This window comes from Trichoderma harzianum, assembly GCF_003025095.1.
Source record: "Trichoderma harzianum CBS 226.95 unplaced genomic scaffold M431scaffold_3, whole genome shotgun sequence".
Lineage (NCBI taxonomy): Eukaryota > Fungi > Ascomycota > Sordariomycetes > Hypocreales > Hypocreaceae > Trichoderma > Trichoderma harzianum.
This window is the reverse complement of record NW_020209251.1, coordinates 2,012,246-2,030,926: the sequence shown is the minus strand read 5'-3', so window position 1 is coordinate 2,030,926 and position 18,681 is coordinate 2,012,246. Positions and strand designations below refer to the sequence as shown.

The 18,681-nt window shown below is 51.2% G+C and overlaps 4 protein-coding genes across 4 annotated transcripts; 3 read left to right on the top strand and 1 right to left on the bottom strand.

Annotated features, from left to right (window-relative positions):
- Positions 1 to 4,558: 4,558 nt before the first annotated feature.
- On the top strand, positions 4,559 to 4,873 carry M431DRAFT_77552 (hypothetical protein; the record flags this gene model as incomplete). Its single annotated transcript, XM_024922590.1, has 1 exon — positions 4,559 to 4,873. A coding segment is annotated over one exon (315 nt), but the record flags the coding sequence as incomplete, so codon positions are not given.
- A 4,936-nt stretch (positions 4,874 to 9,809) lies between these two features.
- Positions 9,810 to 12,175, bottom strand: M431DRAFT_3010 (hypothetical protein; the record flags this gene model as incomplete). The annotated part of the gene is made up of 2 exons (XM_024914153.1): positions 9,810 to 11,569; positions 11,743 to 12,175. 2 exons carry the CDS (start codon positions 12,173 to 12,175, stop codon positions 9,810 to 9,812), a joined length of 2,193 nt encoding a protein of 730 aa, XP_024777650.1.
- Positions 12,176 to 15,985: 3,810 nt separating this feature from the next.
- M431DRAFT_517582 (hypothetical protein) lies at positions 15,986 to 17,062 on the top strand (the record flags this gene model as incomplete). Its single annotated transcript, XM_024920338.1, has 2 exons — positions 15,986 to 16,059; positions 16,124 to 17,062. The coding sequence occupies 2 exons, from the start codon at positions 15,986 to 15,988 to the stop codon at positions 16,971 to 16,973; spliced, it is 924 nt and encodes a 307-aa protein (XP_024777649.1). The 3' UTR covers positions 16,974 to 17,062.
- A 412-nt stretch (positions 17,063 to 17,474) lies between these two features.
- Positions 17,475 to 18,137, top strand: M431DRAFT_492207 (hypothetical protein; the record flags this gene model as incomplete). Its single annotated transcript, XM_024916985.1, has 3 exons — positions 17,475 to 17,567; positions 17,627 to 17,642; positions 17,749 to 18,137. 3 exons carry the CDS (start codon positions 17,475 to 17,477, stop codon positions 18,135 to 18,137), a joined length of 498 nt encoding a protein of 165 aa, XP_024777648.1.
- Positions 18,138 to 18,681: the final 544 nt, after the last annotated feature.

Below are 18,681 nucleotides of genomic sequence, written 5' to 3'. Positions count from 1 at the left end.
TCTGCTGGTCCTTCTGCTGTCTTGAATCAGGTACTGGAGTCATGTGTGAATTTCGTGCTGGCAAGTTGCTCCGTCCCGTCCGAGGGGCCGTTTGGCCACGAGAAAACGGAGCGCCGCCTCCGTAAGTTGGGACAAGTATATGCGGAGGGCACTGCACCCCTCCCCCACTACGCTCCAGGGGCCGAGTCTCTTAGTGAGGTACGAGGGGTACTCGTTCGAAGAACGTATTCGCTTTTCCGTCTCGGTCCAGCCAGTGCTGCAGACGCTACAGCGAGGCAATTGTTACACCGGTCCGGGGCCCTTGCTGAGCTGCTGTTAAGTGTCTGGTATCAGAACAGCCGCGACCTTATCAGCAGACGCATGCATTCTATTGCCTCAATTTACCGCGCAGAATTGTCTTGTCGCTGATCTGACCTGGCCTGATTCAGCGTCTCACTGCGTTGGAAGCCTGGCATCATCAAGGTTCCACGCACGTATGGAGCTCCAAGTGCAGGTAATAACAGGCAACAGTTGTCGGCGAGAGGCGGCGTGCGTCGAGCAAGGCAGGGTTCATGGGTTTTACAACAACCTCTTCAGATTGCCTACTGATGCACTTGTGCCCTGTCTTGCTGCCACCAACGTAATTCGCTCTTCTGGAAACATGCCGTGCCGTTACGCCCAAGCATTGGCTGTTCATCTCCCCCTGGTCTGTATGTCAATGCAAAGGCCACGCGAGACACCGAAGGTCGAAAAGGGTTGTGGAAACAGCACAGGTGTTTGGGAGCATTCGATGGCTTTGACGCCAGTTATTCTTAGTTGACACTTTTTTTAATTTGTTTATTTTTTCCTCCTCTTGCTCTGTTGCTCTCTATTTGTTGTCTTTGCGAACCTAGTTTGCTAGTCGCTCGACATCCGTTGTCTAAACCCTCTTTTGCAAAATCGCCGGCAGCTCGGAGAAATCTCTGAGCCCTCTGCCCACACATGCACGGAGGCTGTGGCGGGCCAGGGGAGTTTCGGTGCTAGTACATAGCACTTCGTTACAGCGAATCTGTGGACATTGCAAAGACAACCTGATTGGAGGATGCGCAACGTCGAGGTTCCCTGCAATCGTTGCTGTGGGATCAGTATTCCCGTCACAGCAAGACACTCACCTTTGGTTGGGCCACAGAACCCCAATGGGCTTGCTGATTTGCCCTCCACCTGATAGCCATTGTACGCGGGCTTGGCCATTTGCCTCATCAGCTGCTCGGTGCCAGCATGAGAAGGACAAGTGGTGACAGCGTGACCGGATTGGGCAAACAGGCGGCGGCTCTGGCGTGTCGATCACCAGCGGCTCCACCAAACAAACCGCGTATCGACCCTGGTTCTCTAAGACATGCAGGCATGGCAGCATCTGGATAAGTCTGTTTGTGGACATTAGGTCTTGGTGTGTTGCTAGCATGGCCCATTCTGTCAGCTCTCACTCTGACTCTCACTCTTCACGTTCTCGTTAATTGGCCTCGGTGCCAAATCCAATTTCCAATTGCCAAAGGCCAAAAGGGTAGGGGTTCAACGGAGGTCGCGAATTGCACCCGTGGGCTCATAGAAGAGGGGCTTGGATGGTGGACAAGAGAAACTGCGGAAGAGATGGCGGTTTCAAAGCCGCACTCCCAGTAATTCAGGATCGCCATGCTTGCACGCTTGCTTGCTTACTTTGCTCCATTGTGCTTTTTTTATCTTTCCCTCGGTGTGAAGTTTTGATAACAGCAAAGGCGACACATGCATCGGGCATCACGGCAAATCACATCAGCTACTTGCACGGACTACTCCGTGGCACTGCGGACCGCATCGGCTCCTCTTTGGACCCATCCGCAAGACAGCATACGATACGAGTACTCGTACAGTACTGTACCGCGTACAGAGATGCTCCTACCATTACCACCTTATGATTCCTAAAGCTTCCGGGCAACGCGCAAGTGGGCCAGAGTAAAGCTGCTGTTGCATCGTACCGTTTATCTGCTTCACTGGAAGTCCAAGCTTTCCCTTCTCGCTTGGCACGCTGACAGCACGGGATGGCAGGCTGTGACCTCATTGCCCAGGCAGCTTGATGGATACTACGCCCTTCGCCATAACAGACATACGAGGACCTCGTGGTGCCCCAGATGGGAGCTTCCTGTGCGGCAAGACACACAAATTGGGTGACCAAAGACGAAAACCATCATCAGCGCAAAGAGGTCGAAGCCATACTCTATAGCCGTAGCGGTGAGAGTTTTCTACTGAGGAAGCTCTCCAGACCGAGATGCACTAACCTTGGGGTAGAGAAACGGATCAGCCACATTTGGTTGCCCGCAGAATAGGAGTACTCCGTGAACCGATGGCGTTATCGCCGGGTGGGAGCACATCAATAATGCGAAAGAAAGAAAAAATTTGACTGAGACGCAGGAAAGAAAAAAACTTTTCTCTAGCAGCCCGCTTCTAATCTCAACTATCAGGTTTGCAAAGTGACAAGCGATAAGAGCTGCAGTGACGAGCTGTTTTGGTGCATGGAGCTCCAGATTGTGGATGTGAGACACGCAGTAGCAGTATTGGCTGGAGAATCCACTCTGCACTGGACTGGACCTCTTTTGCGAGCCTGCACTGCGGATCCAAGGGTCGCGAGGGGGAAACGAGCGCTAGAAAATGCGAGGAACGCTGTGTGGAAGTCCAGCCCAAACGTCTAAGCCTCAGTGGTGATCCAAAAGTCCCTCCAAAAGAGGCGCCCTTTTTTGGCGAGGGAAACGGTGGCGTTAGCTGTGGTGCTGCTTTGGGCGAATGGCGCTTGATGCCGAGAGATCTTCCCGCATTAACGAGTTTGGCCATCTCAGGTGATCTTTTCCTGTCAATCCTCCCACTTGCCGGTGCCTCTTTTTTGCGCCTTAACCTTATCAATTGGCTTAAGACTGTGCCTGAGCTTATGTAAGGCTAAGGTAGCTCTTCAAAGTAGCGCTTCAAAGCCAACAAGCGGGGTCTCTAGCCATCACCAACAACAATTGAAGTTTGTTGGACGCATCTCCGGAGCCAACTGTCAAGCTGAATGGAGATTGCGGAAGCTTGATCGTTCATCGAACTCTTGGCGACTTAAATTTCGAGCCAAATGCCGAAGTGGCCCCAGAATAGGGATAGCATCACGATCTCTACGGACAAACATGGGCTCCTAACTCGATTTTGAGCCTGAAGACGAGATAGTGGCTAATCGACGGCAGCATATCACCGATTATCCGGCCGGACTCTGTCCCGATGGCCCGCCCGATAGAGCCAAACGGCGAGGTGCGGTATTCCGCAGACACGTCTCTCCACCTTGTGATTTGGAGAGACACAAGGCGAGACAGAAAGCTAAAGGTATGGGGTATGTAGACATCAGCTCTCTCTTATCTGTACTCGCACTCATTTCCCGGCGACTCAAGGTGAAACACAAGAGTCCTGATAATGGCAATGTCCGGCCTGGTCGGGGGATCTTGCGTGGCCAAGGCTCGGTATCGCAGTGAGGCGCAAATCCCTAGATCTAGGCTTGGCAGAGAGGTTGCCTTGTCCACATGCGCATGCTCAGTTCTGGATAGACCTACATTCAGAGTCCCTTGTCACAGCTGATACTAAAGCCGGGACGTGGGATTATCGTTGCTCCCCGATTGGCTTAGGAAGAGAGCCGACTGGGAGTACAACGTTGCAGCCATGCTTCGACGTCTCTTGTGCTTGCTGCCCCATAGCCACCCTCCTTCACCTTGGATGCCGCCGAAATCATGCCAAACTCTTGCTCTTGGCTCCATTGAGCACTCCGTGCCTTGAACGGGCGCCTGTTGCCCAGCGCTGCGGAATTGGGACAAAATAGCTCACCCAAGCTTGGCCTCGCCATGCCTAAAGCCACCGAGGAATTGGCAGGGGGGGGGGTTTACCAGCCGTCCGTCGTACGACTATTCCCTGCGTCACGGAAACCTTTGTCTTCCACTTTGTTGCGAGTGTGTTCGGACACGTACTAGTACTCGTATGGCTCGTACCTTTTCCTAGCCGCCCTGTTGGAGCCTTTTTAGACGAATTTCTGTATGTATGTACGGAGGACTGACTGATTTATCCTAGTGTCGACGACAGGCCTTGAAAACTGGACCTTGTTTTCCGGGGTTGAAAATCAGCCCTTTGATTGGTGCTTGAGTCTACGCCCCCATGGGCTCAACTTGCAGACAGGCAAACCGCTGCCGGGGCGTGTGTGGAACAGACAGCTAAGAGAATCACCCCGATGATGAGCCGTGCAATAGCGGGGAACGGCCGCTCTGGCCGTTGTGCGGACGATGGCGAAATGGACCGTCGACATGTTCCCCAGACTCAACAAGACGCTTCCTACTTGTCGGCTGACATGCTTCCCCGCAAAGACGGGTCAATTGGCTGGCCATCAACCCGTGGCAACCCTGATATAATGCTAGTTTTCGAGACGTAATGGCAAGTTTCGCCAGGTGGCACGCTATGGGGTAAAGGAGTGCAGTACTCGGCGCTGTCCCATTCATGAAAATGTTGTTGGGATGAATATGCATGGCTTTCTCCGTTGCTAACTCTTAGCCGCTGAATCAGAGCTCGAGGACTGCGGGCGAGCGGTGCTCGAAAGGGGCGAGACAAAGAAGCTTATTCGTTGCGTTTACGACTTCTCATCCACAGTGGCTCTCCCTACGCTGAAGAAGTACACCGCATTCTCGGTGGAAGCAGTCCCACATCCCAAGGAATGGTAAATGAGCCATCCGAGCAATTTGCGGCCCGACAAGTCTTGCATCCCGCCTCTTGTTGGACCAACGTCGTGAACTTGTCAACACGTGGAATCCCCATGGGGTTCGATTTCAATGTGTCACAGGAGCTCTATCAATTCGTCATTGCTTCTGCTTGGCGGGAGGAATAGGGCAGAGTTGTCTTTCGAGTGCAACCCAGGCTCATTGCCACAAAAGTTCCCAGCCTCAAAAACCAGATCGTGTGCCAAAGCTTTTGCCAACAACGCAGTAGTGGTACTACTTGTATAGAGTCGTCTGCCCAACTTTAGCGGGTTGCCACGATGAATCAGGTCTCGGCGCAGCAGACTTGATCTCAATATGCACATGTCAGAGTCCGCATATGCTTAAGGATGTCGGTAGCGCGCCTGATGAGCCTGATTACACTGCACCGGTGCAGCTCACATCGGCTTTGTCGTTGCCACTCCACCATCGGGCTCATGAGAAGAAAATTTTCTTCATACAAAGTCTCCCAACTACATAGCCTTTGAAATGTGTGATGACATCTGGTGGCATGCATTAAAGTCTGCAAGCGAACAAGTCACCCCCCATCTTCATGTATGTCTCACCCATGCCCACGCGCCGTCTAGCGAGCATGACATCCCACCCGTTGATCGCTGCCGACTACATATCGCCGTCGATACCCTCTGCCACGCGGAGTTTGGGCAAGGAGACGGGCGCATGGGGTAGCGTCTAGCCAGTGCTGCATCGGTGGCTGACCTTTTCCCCCCTCTAACACAACCTTTTGGTGGCCCTGGCATATCATGCAGGTGCTCATCCCTCGTTAAGCCACTTGTAGCTACTCTATACACCCTTTGATCTGCCTGCATATTCAGATGCAGGGTCGGAGGGCTCAGATTCGTCGAGCACGCATACTTTACCAAGACGGACCTATCCAGGCCATCAGGATTCAACTACATGCAGCAACTCATGAGGCACAAAAGTTGTGCCGAGAGTAACCACATCCACACAGACGCGCAATCTAGATGCTTTGCCGCGCAGTCCAGCGTTTGTCTTTTAGAACTCTCTAAATGCTCTGCTAACAGATGACGGTTCACGGGACTTACTGCAGCGCGAAGATACGGAGCAATGCACACGACTGGAGTCACCAACAAGCCCTGCTACTAGTCATGTCATGTCGGCGGCAATAACCCAATATTCCCACTGTCAACATAGGCCCCGAGCCCGCAAGGTGGGCAAAACTTGGTAACATCCACTTTGCACGCAGTTTTCCGAAATGAATGATTATGCATGGGCAATTGGACATGTAGCGTCGCATTCTCCAGTTTGCGGCTGCATTGGATGGACAGGCTAAAGACCATTCTGCAGAAAATGGATTGGAGGGCTAAAGATACGGACGAGTGCGTAACAAACGGTTAGCATCGAGCGTTTGCGGAGCACTGCGTGTTTGCCCCCAGCTTCCCCCACATGGACGGTTCGCTTTGGTCAGATTTGTTGCTTTGTTTATGTCTCTTTTTTAACTCTTCCATTGCTACTTTGTTACTTAGCACCGGGGTTCAGGTCTGGTTCCCAGCAGCGCAGGTGCCCGAATCCCTACTGGCTATCTCACAGCCAGCCTCGAAGCAAAAACGCGGCATGCACCATGGAGCATATTGGCAGACTATCGATATCTATCATCTCGCCAAGTTGACGTTTCATCTCCCCTATCGTCACGCTACGTCCCGCTCTCTCTTCAATGATAGAGGAACTACTAGTCCGGAGTAACGATAGCTCGCAGAACGCCTCTGCTTGAGAGATAACCCAAAAATCATGAGAGAGGGCACGTCCCATGGCCGCACTTTCACTCACCTCCCCCGGCAATTAGCATATGCGGCGACAGCCGTTGATGGCTTGCGTCTGTACCCCGGGCCTTGGCTGTTGAGGTAACATTTCCTTTTATGCGACATGGAACGCTACATTCGAGCTGCTGGCTAACTGGGGTGGCATTGCAGCCAAAAAAGAATACCCCTTGAGGAAGGTATGAAGCCCTTTCCATGTCAAAATGGCAGCATGCCTTACCCGCGTCCCGAACTGAGACAGTTGGTGTGCATTTCACCTAGCTGACGTATACAATCTACAGAGTACGAGTGCGTAGCGGAATGCTTTGCAGCCGTGGGATGACTAGTTGTTTCCGCCATCCTGGCACTGGAACTCTTCTGTGCCGTGAGACAGACGCCTTGGCCACTGCTCGTCTTTTCTCTTGTCTTGTCCCCAACTGGGCCCTTGCATGAAAACCCGAACAGGGAACCAGTGCGGGTGGGATTCGTAGCCGCAGTTTCCGAAGGCCTTTGGAGGGTGGTGGGAATGGGCCTGATGCTCCTCCTCCAACTCCATCGTTTTGCAAGATCCAGTCGCACCGCACCTACTGTTCGGCACGGCAAGTCTTCGATCTTGCCACAGGATTGGCCATCGGGATAGGGCGTTGTTCGTAAACTGCTCCGGGAACCAGCCGGCCCTCTAAATCGCTGGCTCGGACGACTCCCGACGTCCATCTGAGCTCCTCAGAACGCCCATTCACGATACCTCACGTGTTGCACCAGTTGTGGGGATGATGCCTGGTTTGCCTTACCCTGCGATCGCTTGACGGCCTGATTGCTGATCATTGTGTTCTTATCTCCACCTTTATTTGCTAGTGGCAACCGGAGGGGGTTTTCCACCAAACACGGCACACAGTTGGGAGGAAAAAGAAGAACTCGTGAGGACTGAGCTGAATACAGTGAGCGGGCAGCTATCCGGCAGCTATCGATGACGATGGAGGGGACAGGAGTTTAGTTGTCAGAGTCTGTCTGAAACCAAGCAGCTTGGCAGCGGGGCTCAAGCAGTCGTCGGTGATAGGACCTCGCCTCGCTTTCGTGCCTTTTTTTCCCTTCTACGTGCAGCCTACCGGGCGGCCCGTTGATTCCTGCAAGTCCGGGCCCGGAGTTGACTATGCCGCGGTAAATATAGTAGGTAGTGATCGTCGATACGCGCCCCCTCTCCCCCAATAACGCGATGGCAAAGCAGACATTGACAGGGTCCCGGTCTGTCAAAGGGTCCTAGCAAAGGCCTTATCGCAGCTGGACGAGGACGCGTTGCCATATATAGCATGGGCTCGGTATCCAGGTACTGCGTTCCTCGAGGCGAAAGCGAACTTTTGCCTCTGCTCCACTCCTCCCAGCGAGAGGTTTGGGACGACTGCAGTAGCCCGCGCGAACACACACATGTACGAGAGCGGAATGGGGGAGAGCGCGGGGTTGCGGTTCGCGAAGAGTCGCCTCGACGCTGGGCTGGGCAGAGAGGCAATGTCCTTTTGCACCATTCACCATTTTCCCTCGTTTCTTGGCGGCGCCAGATTTCCACTTTGACAACTTGTGTCAACCTGCCGGCTTTCCGACTCGCCTACCGCCTTTATGACGAGGTGTCGTGTGTGTCTAGCTGGCGTTTCTTTCTTCTACTGCATCGTGCTTTATCTGCATGCAGTTTACGAGTGGAGTTGTTTCACATGAAGAAGAAGAAGAAGCGAAAAGAACAAACTAAGAAGAGATGCCGAGCTAACCAAGACTCACGGGCGCTTCCGCTGGGTTAGGTCAAACAAAAGAGCTGAGTGGGATTCCAGTCTATCAGCCATTTACCTTGCAACAAGCGATGCTTCCATGCTTCCATCCTTTTCTAAATTCCCTCTCTCCCCCTCCCTTCTATTCCTTCTGCAGATACGAATGTGCACCCAAAACACACAAACTCAACGCTAGGATCGCGATATAAGATCATATTCGATCAGGGTCGGCTCATGTCGTCATTTCCGTAAATGGTGAATCCTGCTGCGGAATTCTGCAGCGTCCTAAAGCGGCCGCATACATGTAGCTGAGCGGCAGAGGATCCTCTTTGGATCAATTGGCTTCGTCTAGAACAGAGTGGATGCCCCGACCCTGACTGAGGTCTAGAACAGTAGGTCGGTAACTGTTCTGGTCGATAGAGAGCAGAGGGGAAGAAAAACTTTTTCAGTTTAGGATTAAGTTGCGAGATGTCGCTGGCGGCAGCGGATAATTATCCTGCATGTCTTTGCGTTCCGCACACGTCCTATTTGCTCGGGTCGACGGTTGAATGAAAGATGCCAGTTTCCAGAATATCCAGAATTGATAGAAAATGGATTATTCCCGGTGTGTAACACTTTTTGCATTTAGCAAAATCCTTCCCGTCAACGTGGTTCAGGGACAATTAGACTGCCGTAACCAACAACACCACGTTGACTGCCGTAGATATAAATAAAATAACAAAAGTCTCTTCTTTGCCGTAAACGTTCGATCCCAATCCCAGTATTTCCCAAAAAGAACACCGATTGACCTCGATCTGGAACAACTAACGCACGCCAATTACCAACAACGTGGAACCTGGATATATATTTGGTAATGGGAATGGCCAATGCCCTGTGAATGTTTCATCCCGCTGAGGATTCCAACGTGGTTTGATCGTTCGATGTTCGTTGGGACGTGCGCAAAAAAAAAGTAGGTACACGCCGTGACATGCCGCAATGAGGCTTGCATTGCCGCTCAAGACGATGTTGCTTGGATTCGATTCTCCCATGTCATGGATTACCCAGGTATGAGGTATGTATTAACGCATAAAATGTTGTTTACATATCTGGATGTAACTCGCCAAGCATATTTCACATGTTCCAACGACACGACTTCAGTATATGTTTATACGTCAATATTAAGGTATTTACTAGGACTTAGGTTTAATCTTGGGCAACATAGTGACACTTTATGACGGTATTGAAAGAATAAATAATTAATCGAGGTATGGGAGATATGAGCTACAATCCAACCGTCTTTCCCATTTGCCTTTGTAGAAACCTCGTAAAGAGAAAAAACTATCCACAACTCTGGACTGGGTAAAAATATATATAGCATTATGGAGTCAACCGATGAATACAAATGGAACCATCTCGTGTGATCCGCTTTCAATTCACTTCACTCGCTCACACAAACACACTATTCATCTCCTTCGTCTATGGGGGCGCCTGGGCTTCTCTTCTTCCTCTGATATAACATAAACAAAGTGTACAATTGCTCATCTCGTATTCACATCATTTTACAACAAAAGAGCGGCCACGGCTCCGCCAAACAGAGCCACCATGGCAGGAGCGCGGAATCCAGCGGCTCCAGCCGGGACAGGAGGTAGGCCGGATTGGGCAGGCTGGGAAGGAACAGCGCCCGAGCTGCCAGGGGTGATGACGGTCGTCAAACCACCGGTAGGAACGGGGATGGGAGCCGGAGTGACGACGGGAGAAACGACAACCGGAGTAGAGACAGCGTGCTGCGGAGGCGGAGGCGGGTAGTAGGCGGACTGAGCCGGGCTGCTGTTGGTAGCGGCAGGGGCAGTCGCTGGTGGAACTGCAGTGGTCGAGACAGGAGTCGAAGCAATGCCGGAGGGGGTGGGGACCACAGCAGCACACGTGGTGCAAGAGGGGATCACAACGGGGGCCGTCTGGGTGACAATGGGAGTGACAACAATGACGTGAGGTGCCGTTTGGGGTGAGGAGCAGGTGTTCTGGCCCCCCTTGCAGGTGTAGGTGTTGGGCAGCGTGTAAGTAGCAGTGATCTCGGGAGGGGCCGTCTTGGGGGGAGCCGTGGGACTGCCGTTGCCGTTCTCAACGGGGCACCAGGTCGTGTAAAGCTCAACCACCTCAGTCGTGACGTGGCCAACGGGGCAGTTGGTGACAGAGGGCGGGCACGAGGTGATGGTGTACACGTTGGTGGTGGTGAAGGTCGAGGTATAAGTGGGAGCAGCAGTGGTACCGGCACCGGCAGCAGCGGTAGTGCTCTGGTCCAAGGTAGCGGTGGTGCTGAGGCTAGGGACGGAGTAGACAACAGTGCCATTGCCAAAGTGGTGAGAACTGGTCGGACGTCCGCTGCTAGCAGGGCCAGTGGACAGCGGCACGCCGGAGGTGGTAGCGGCAGCAGATGTCGTGACAGCAGAAGTGGTGGCCACCTTGGATGTCGAGGCGGCAGCAGAAGTGGTCGTCTGGGCAGCAGAGGTGGTTTGGTTGACGGAGGAAGCACACTGGCCGATAGCAGAAGCCGGAACAGCGTCGGGGCCAGAGCCGATGGGGATCAGCTCAGTACCGCAGTCCTCGTTGGCTGCAATGTGAATGTTCTGGTTATCCCAGTCAAAGACGACATAAGCAGCCCTCAGGAAGGTGTCACCGAGAACGGGGAAGTCATCGTCTTGAGAGACACCAAGCTTGCAGATACCCAGATCAGGTTGCTGCCAGATGAAGTCCTTGTACTCGACGTCGACAACGACGTCACCAAACTTGAAGTTAACACGGCCGGGGGTGTCGATGATATCGCAGTCAACAATGTAGTCGCCAGAGGTAGTCTCCAGACGGGCAGAAGGGAAGGCCGCGAGGATCTTCTCGAAAAGGGCACCGGGAAGGGTGCTGACGGTGTAGCCGCTATCGAGGAGCACCGGCTGGCCGTTAGGCTTGTCGAAGACCTCAACCTTGGATCCATCCTCCTTGGTGATGCTCATACCATCCATGTAAACCCAGTAACGAGTGTAGCCGTCGGGAGAGGAGGCGGCGGGGATGATGGGTCGCTTGGCGAGGGGTCCAGAAAACTTCTTGACGTCAATTCCGCCATAGGTGACAGAGCCTCGGTCACTGTCAAGGCCTCGGATATCAAGACTGAACGCCCTGCTCTTGATGAAGCCCTGCGTGGCCAAGTTGTCAATGACAAAGGGGTAAGGGCTCTTCCAGCCACTCAGATCAGGGCCGGCACCGAGAATACCAACGGAAGCAAACTCGCTGTCAGTGGCAACACCGAAAACCTGCTGGTTAATTCTCAATGCTGCATTGTTCGTTAGCGGCTGTTTTCTTTTCCCTCCTCGTCTCACATCGATTGCCTTATGCCAATATTGAGGCAAGCTTGCGCATGCTTTAATATGTATTCGGAGCTTATTTCATTCCTCCATGTGACAACCTTAAGGGTTGGTACGTATAAAAAAAAATATCATCACTTACAGCCGAGCTGGACGTAATCGTAGCCATAGTTGAAATCAACAAAGCCGGTACCATATTTGATACCTCCCGGTTCCTTGGCGTCGACAAATGTTGTGGAGTTTGAAAATCGGCCAAAGGTTTCGCAAAAGGTCGGGTCGGTAGCCTTGCTACACACGGGGTTGACCCAGAGCTCGGAAGAACCAGTATCGAAATTGACGCTCACTGCCTGCGGTGGTGTACCAATTTCGAGTTGAATGCTGTAAAAGTAGCCAGTTTGTTGGGCTTGCAAATCGGCGCTATCCTGGCGCCTGTGCAGGTGCTTCGAACGGGCACCCTTGGTGGTGGTAAGAGTATATCGCATAATTCCATTTTGCTCGGATGTGTAGCTGTCGATGAAGTCGAGGGCTTGAGCCGCGAGCGGCCACGCCGCGAGCGCATAAAGAGTGGAACGCATAGTGAATGTATGCAACGCCAAACAATTGCCGGCTTAAGGAATGACCGGCAAAGAGGCTGTATCAAAAAAAACGAAGAAGAAGGAAAGATTGAAAAGCAGTTGGACAAAGAAAGGGAGCGACGTAGGCGTAAAGGAGGGAGAGACGTATGCGGCAGAGGGAGCTGGCCCAGGGAGCATTATGTATAATTTAATCGGCGTTCCCTGCCTTGCGCGTGTGGATAATTAGTTGATAGCGGAGGATGAGCGAACAAGACGAACCAACCCAAGCCATCCATGGCCCTGGCGTGGGTCCCATGCTTGTATGGCGTCGCTTGAGTAAGTCAAACGGCCACAAGGTTGCGCCAGTATGACGGCTCTGCCTGCGTCTGTTTGGGCCAAGACGCGGCAGTGGATTCTGGGAGCACAGAGGAAATGAAGACGAACAGGGGCGCCAGAAACGCTCTCACCTTCTCACCTCCTCGTTGCGACTAGAGATGCGCCAGAGAGGCCTCAAGCTTCGAGCTTGTGCAGCTCCAACCGGCCGAGTGTTGCAGTGCAAGATGACACGGAGCGCTCGGTGGCATTAGACTGGCTTCCATCGACGCTAAAGCGCTAAGTCGGGAAGCTTGTATTCTGCTTCAATCATGCGTTTCTTCCCGCAGTATCGCCTTTGCAGGCCCGGAGAGCGCCTGGATAAGCGCAGCGAACCGAACTCCTTTTTTCTCTTCCTTCTCCTTCTTTCAGAGCGTTGGCTTCACCGTCATCTCTTGGTGGCCAAAACCGGCCGGAAATATGCATGTTGCTCTTCCAGCTGCTGTACCGAAAGAGGAGGGGAGCAGACATGCTCCTTAGGGCCTTGGCGGCGATCCTGAAATTCAGGGAAATGTCGAAGGTCACTCACTCCTCCACAGAAATCCCACCCGTATCCATCATCTCTCGCATAGCCTCGATGCATTTGTAGATCCTGCTTGTGCTTGAGGCTGCAGCTGCTTCGCCCATTGGCGGGATAGCAAGCGTCAATCCAGGACCGTCACCCGCTAAAACGAAGACGAGCCTCGCCTTGTGTGGAGGGCGACATTGGACAAAGTTTCGGAAGCATTAATTGAGCGAAATGGGCCAGGCTAAACAATGGGGCGAGCGGGCAGGGATCCGTCGTAAAGGGGGGCCCAGCTGAAGTTCAAGAGACATTAATAACGAAGGGGTCGCGTAGCGGAGCAGACGAAACAAATCAGATCACTCGCCAAGCTAGACACGGGAGGAAAGCAGCAGCAGCAGCGGTGGGATCCGGTTTTGTGTTTGTTTGTTTGCCGGCGGGATCAACTGGAGAGGATCGAAAAGGGGCGAGATGAGATGCCGTACATGCGAACTCTCGAAGCTCAAGTTGGATATGATTGGAATTGTTTATGCCAACCAGTGATGATGGCGAGAGGGGATTTGAATAACAAAGGATGGACCACGTTTCGGTTCCTGCATTAGACCAGCACTCACTTGTACGCTTGTCGCTTAGGCCGGTGCTTTAGTGCCCCTTATTGGGCCTTAGCACGGCAGCATTCTGCAGGGGCCGCCCATCCTTTGCTGTGATACGGCCTGTGATCGCTGGAACGGCACAGCGATAAGGTGTTGATAGCGCACCTCGACTTTTTTAAGCTCAGCCACAGCGGGATCCCGTCTTGGGGATTGTTTACTGTACATGTACAGCATGAAGCAAGTCTGGGTGGCTTTTTAAACATCTGCCCCTCTAGAGGAACTATTGCCATCTTCACAGACTAGCAAAATTGCGAGTGCGATCGATGACATGTCTCTGGCGGGGAGGCAGTGTCCCAGCCACCGGATGAAATTGGCGCTGGTTCTTGCAACCTGGTTTGGAATTGGAAATACGGGGATAGAGCATAGTGTGACGGGGTAATTTTAAAGTTATATCACCACGCGATCTTTCAGAAGCTTTATGGCGTTGCTGTTGATGCATACTAAGAATAGCTTCAATCTTAAAGACAAGTGAACACACCACGCAGCATGGAAAGCCTTCAATGATAGACCAAGGTATCCTAGAATGAAACAGGTACAAAATCATCCAGCTCTTGGCTTCTGTGTAGTGTAAAAGAAAGTATACTTCTACATCTTATTCACTACCTAGTAGACACAAGCTACATGATGTAGTTGTACAAAATGCAGCCAGCGTTCATGTTGTGCAATGATACAGCCGCAAAGCTGCGTATCATAGGGTGTCACTCCATATGCAGCCACTTCCCCTTTTGGAAGGGAAGTATTAACCGTTCCTCGCCATGAGCTAACGAGGAGGAACTGCATACATATGCCAAGCAAGTGAGCAAACTTAAAATTTGCCAAGGAGTATTCAATAGGATTTCGGCTCTAAGCGAGCAATATGCTTTTTGTGCAATGGACGGCAATTCTTTCCGTCCGTAGGATAATGCTAATGCTACATGTACAGCTTGTGGAAAGGAGTCTAGAGGACATTTCGTCGTCTTCCCAAAGGCAACCATGTTTGTTATCTGAAGAGGTACACATCAAATAGCTTGAACTGAATGGATCACTAACGTCTACTCTCTTAAAGATAGTAAAGCATACATTTCGGTTCATGGTGCGTTTTGCATTTCGCTGGTTTGCTCCAGGGTAACCCTGAATATTAAAAGGACGCCATCTACCGCTTACTTACATTTATCCAGATGAGCTTCTCCTGATAGAGCTAGCATTGGTTCTGAGCGGTAGCCAATCATGTACCTGAAATTCCGAGTTTTAAAGCTGCATACAACGTTTTGAACATGTATGTGAGCCTTTTAAAGAACCAAGTCATACCACGTTGTTTCTCTAATGTGAGTTCGGTTAATATCTGTTCCGCTTTCAGTTGAGGCAAAGTCCGACAACATGAACACACTGAAAGTGGAATTAACGGCGTACTAAACTCTTGAGCTGGTTAATATTCTGCCAAGTGGTGGGCTTTATCTTACCACACTTGACGTTCTACTAAATGGAAACAAGGACAACATTGACCGATAACACCGAAGAGACATTTTTGCTCATCCGGCCTGATAGAAGAGTGTCCTCGTTATGCAAACAGCAAACTGGATAAGATAATAAGAGATACATGGTGCGGTGCCTGGTTTGTTACGCGTGATGAAGTTACATGTAACTGGCACTGTTGTGATAACAATTCAGCCACACAATGAAGAATTGACCAACACTCAATCGGTGTAGATAGCAGTGGCAATTATCAAGTCTAACTAATGCAATCATCTACTATTCAACCGGGCGTCAATATCGGGCTTGGTCTACTCTCCGGTTTGCCGAGCCTTCTTTTTTATGACGGCCAAGGGGACCTTGGTTGTCTGAAGCGGTCTCTTGAGGACTTAAAGCCTGATCGTGAAGTGAAGAAAAGATAACATGGTCTTCAAACCGACACGTATGGAAAATTGATAGGGCGGGAATTGCACATTGTCAGTCAAAGTCACGCGGTGAACGTCCTTCTCTATGCGGATGCAGGGCTTATGTCCGGCCCTATTGGCGGATGCGAGTCCTCCGATGTCTTTAGCATCTACATGGCTTCAACAAAAGTAGTTACCTTACCGGCAAATACAAATCTCCGCAAACGTTCTTTCACAACAGACCAATCCGAGACGAATCTGCCCACACTCGCATTGCCAGCGGGCAAACCATGTAGCGAACAATCGTCATACCCACGCGGAGTAACATGGGAATTTGTTATAAAGCGGCTTCTCTCTCTTTCATAAGTGAGACTTTAATCAATATTTATTTTGCTTTAGTAGCAGTCCAAAGGTAATTGAACCGGAACAGTATCGCATACATAACCTGAAAATGTTTTGGGATCGATTTTCTCCAGAAAGGGATATTCCTTCCCAAGAAGGCAAAGTGATTGTGGTTACTGGAGGGCATGTTGACACTTCCAGTTTTTTAAAGTGAGAATTAAGCTTGGCTAATACGGATAACGAACAGAAACGCAGGAATCGGCAAAGAGACAATATTACAGCTATGCAAGCATTCGCCGAAAAAAGTCTTCCTCGCCACGAGAAACGAGGCCAAGGCCAAAGAAGCCATCGCCTCCATCAACTCAACGCTGTCCAAGCCTGCCGACATTGAGTTTGTGAAACTCAATCTCAGCAACTTGGCATTAGCTGCTGCCGCTGCCGAGGAAATTACTAGTAGCACTGATAGGATTGATCTGCTATTTCTCAATGCCGGAATCATGAACCAGCCGCCGGGCAAAACCGACGACGGACTTGACCTGCAACTCGGCACCAATCACGTCGGCCACTTTCTCTTCACAAATAAGCTGTTACCTGTGCTCAAGCAAACCGTCACTAAATACAACCCCGATGTACGCGTTGTGTCTACCGCATCCAACGGACACACATTCGCACCAGCTTTCGAGACCATGATCTCAACCGAAAAACTGTCGGCGCAAGGCCAATGGACTTCCTATGGCGCATCCAAGGCAGCCAACATCCTTTTCGCCGCTGAACTGGCCAAGCGACACCCTGAACTCACCTCGGTGTCTTTACATCCCGGAATGATCCAAACCGATCTGTATGTGACAACGACCTCAAACAGTTTCTTCCTCAGAAACCTGTTGCGTTTCTTTGGCCCCATCTTGTACCACGACGTTGCATACGGTGCCTTGACCCAGCTTTGGGCGGCTACGGTGGACAAGAGCAAGCTTCAGCAGGGCGGATTCTATGTGCCGGTGGGGCAGTTGGAGAGCAAGAACAAGTACGCTGTTGATGCTGATATGCAAAAGAGGCTGTGGGATTGGACAGAGGCGGAGTTGAAGCAGAGGGGTTATTGAACATTTTTGTGTGGTGCATTTAATCTTTAGCTGGATCTTCATTACTATTATTGGATTTGTAGCGAGCCTCTGAATTAAAGTCAAGTTCTTTTTCTATCCCATTTCAGTTCGACCATTTGTAGAGTATCATAAATGGGTTAGTGTTTCATCACTGGGTAATAATATGTTGATATTCTCTGTCAATTTTCCTTTAACATGGTGGTATTAATGAGATCTCTTGCGAGCTTACGGAGCAATCTTGACATGTTGGTGAGGGGCCGGGCTTGGTCCCCGTCTTATCTCGGACCAAGCAACGGCCTTGCTCGTCCGGGTATTCGTCCGGGTGGGACGTTTTGTCCGATCCGATCTCGCCGAAAATGAGAGTCGGAGTAAGACAGGTCCACATCACACCGTGCGGTAAGATCTCATTGACGAGATAAAGATACAAGCTTAAAAGAAAAACAAGAAAATGTCCGTATATTGTTGACTTGTTTGCGCCGTACCAGTCGAAGCTCTGACAAGATGGGGTTCCCTGATGCCATCACGGGAGGATGCCTCTGCGGCTCGATCCGCTACTCAGTATCTGCGTCTAGCGAGACACCATGGCCGCCTCAGGTATGCATCCAGATGCTGTACTCAGATTGAACGCATGACTTACTTTTAGATCAATTTAGTCATCCGCCTGTCAATGTAGGTGTGCCCTATTTTTAGAAGTACCAGATTATCAGATGGGATCAAGATGATTGCCTGTTACGTACTCGCACCATGCCCTATCCGAATGCTGACAATTTGACAGGTACAATGTGTCGCAAATGGACATCGTCACTCATTGCGCAATTCATCATTGTACTCCCCGACCAGCTCAAGCCAGCTTTCCACACCCAGGAAACATATGACGAATATGAATCATCGCCTGGCCGGTACAGAGGATTCTGCAAGCGGTGCGGAACTTCGTTGGTTTGGCGGTCTGTAGATGATAGTAGCACCGTCGATGTTTTCCTAGGGACAGTAGATGAACGGTGGCTTGTGCATGAAGATGGCGGCAAGGTTGGACAAGAGCTGGCTAGGCCTAATGGAACACAGTTTTGGATGGAGAATGCCATTCCAGGGGTGACTGATGTGCTAAAAGGAGGGAAAGAGTTTCGCAAAGAAGGTGAAGACGGATGGGAGAGAAAGAGGGATTAGAGTACCTAATCTATAGAGAGGACGGGAGGGACTCGGCAAATGGCAGGGCTAGTTTTGGTCAGCGAATTAGAATAGACGGCAGTTTTCAGCGAATAGAATGCAACTGTCATTATATGGAATATGTACATATGCTCATGTCGAGCTGCATAGTCGCGGGACCGGCGGGGGTTGGCAGTTGGACAAGTCGGCCTGTATACCTATGTTCTTAAACCTCGTTAGACAGGTATTCTTCACAATGGGCGCGGTGTATCCTTGTCACGAAGCGCGGTGTCATAGTTCGAGACAAATGCCAGATTGCGTGGAAGAAGGAGCTCTAGGACGGGTCTCGGAAACCACATCAATCCCCATTTGTAACTTTCCAAGACCTTCCTATGATTCTGAATCAATCCGTGGACGTGCTTGCCGACTTCCGCAGCATTACAAAGCGCTAAGTAAGCTGTCAAAGCAGCACAGGTCACCTATTGGCCGGTGCTTCCGCTGCCATGAGCAAAAGACGGGAATTTTGATAGAGGGCGGGCCGGAGACAGCCCTGAGAGGGGAGCGG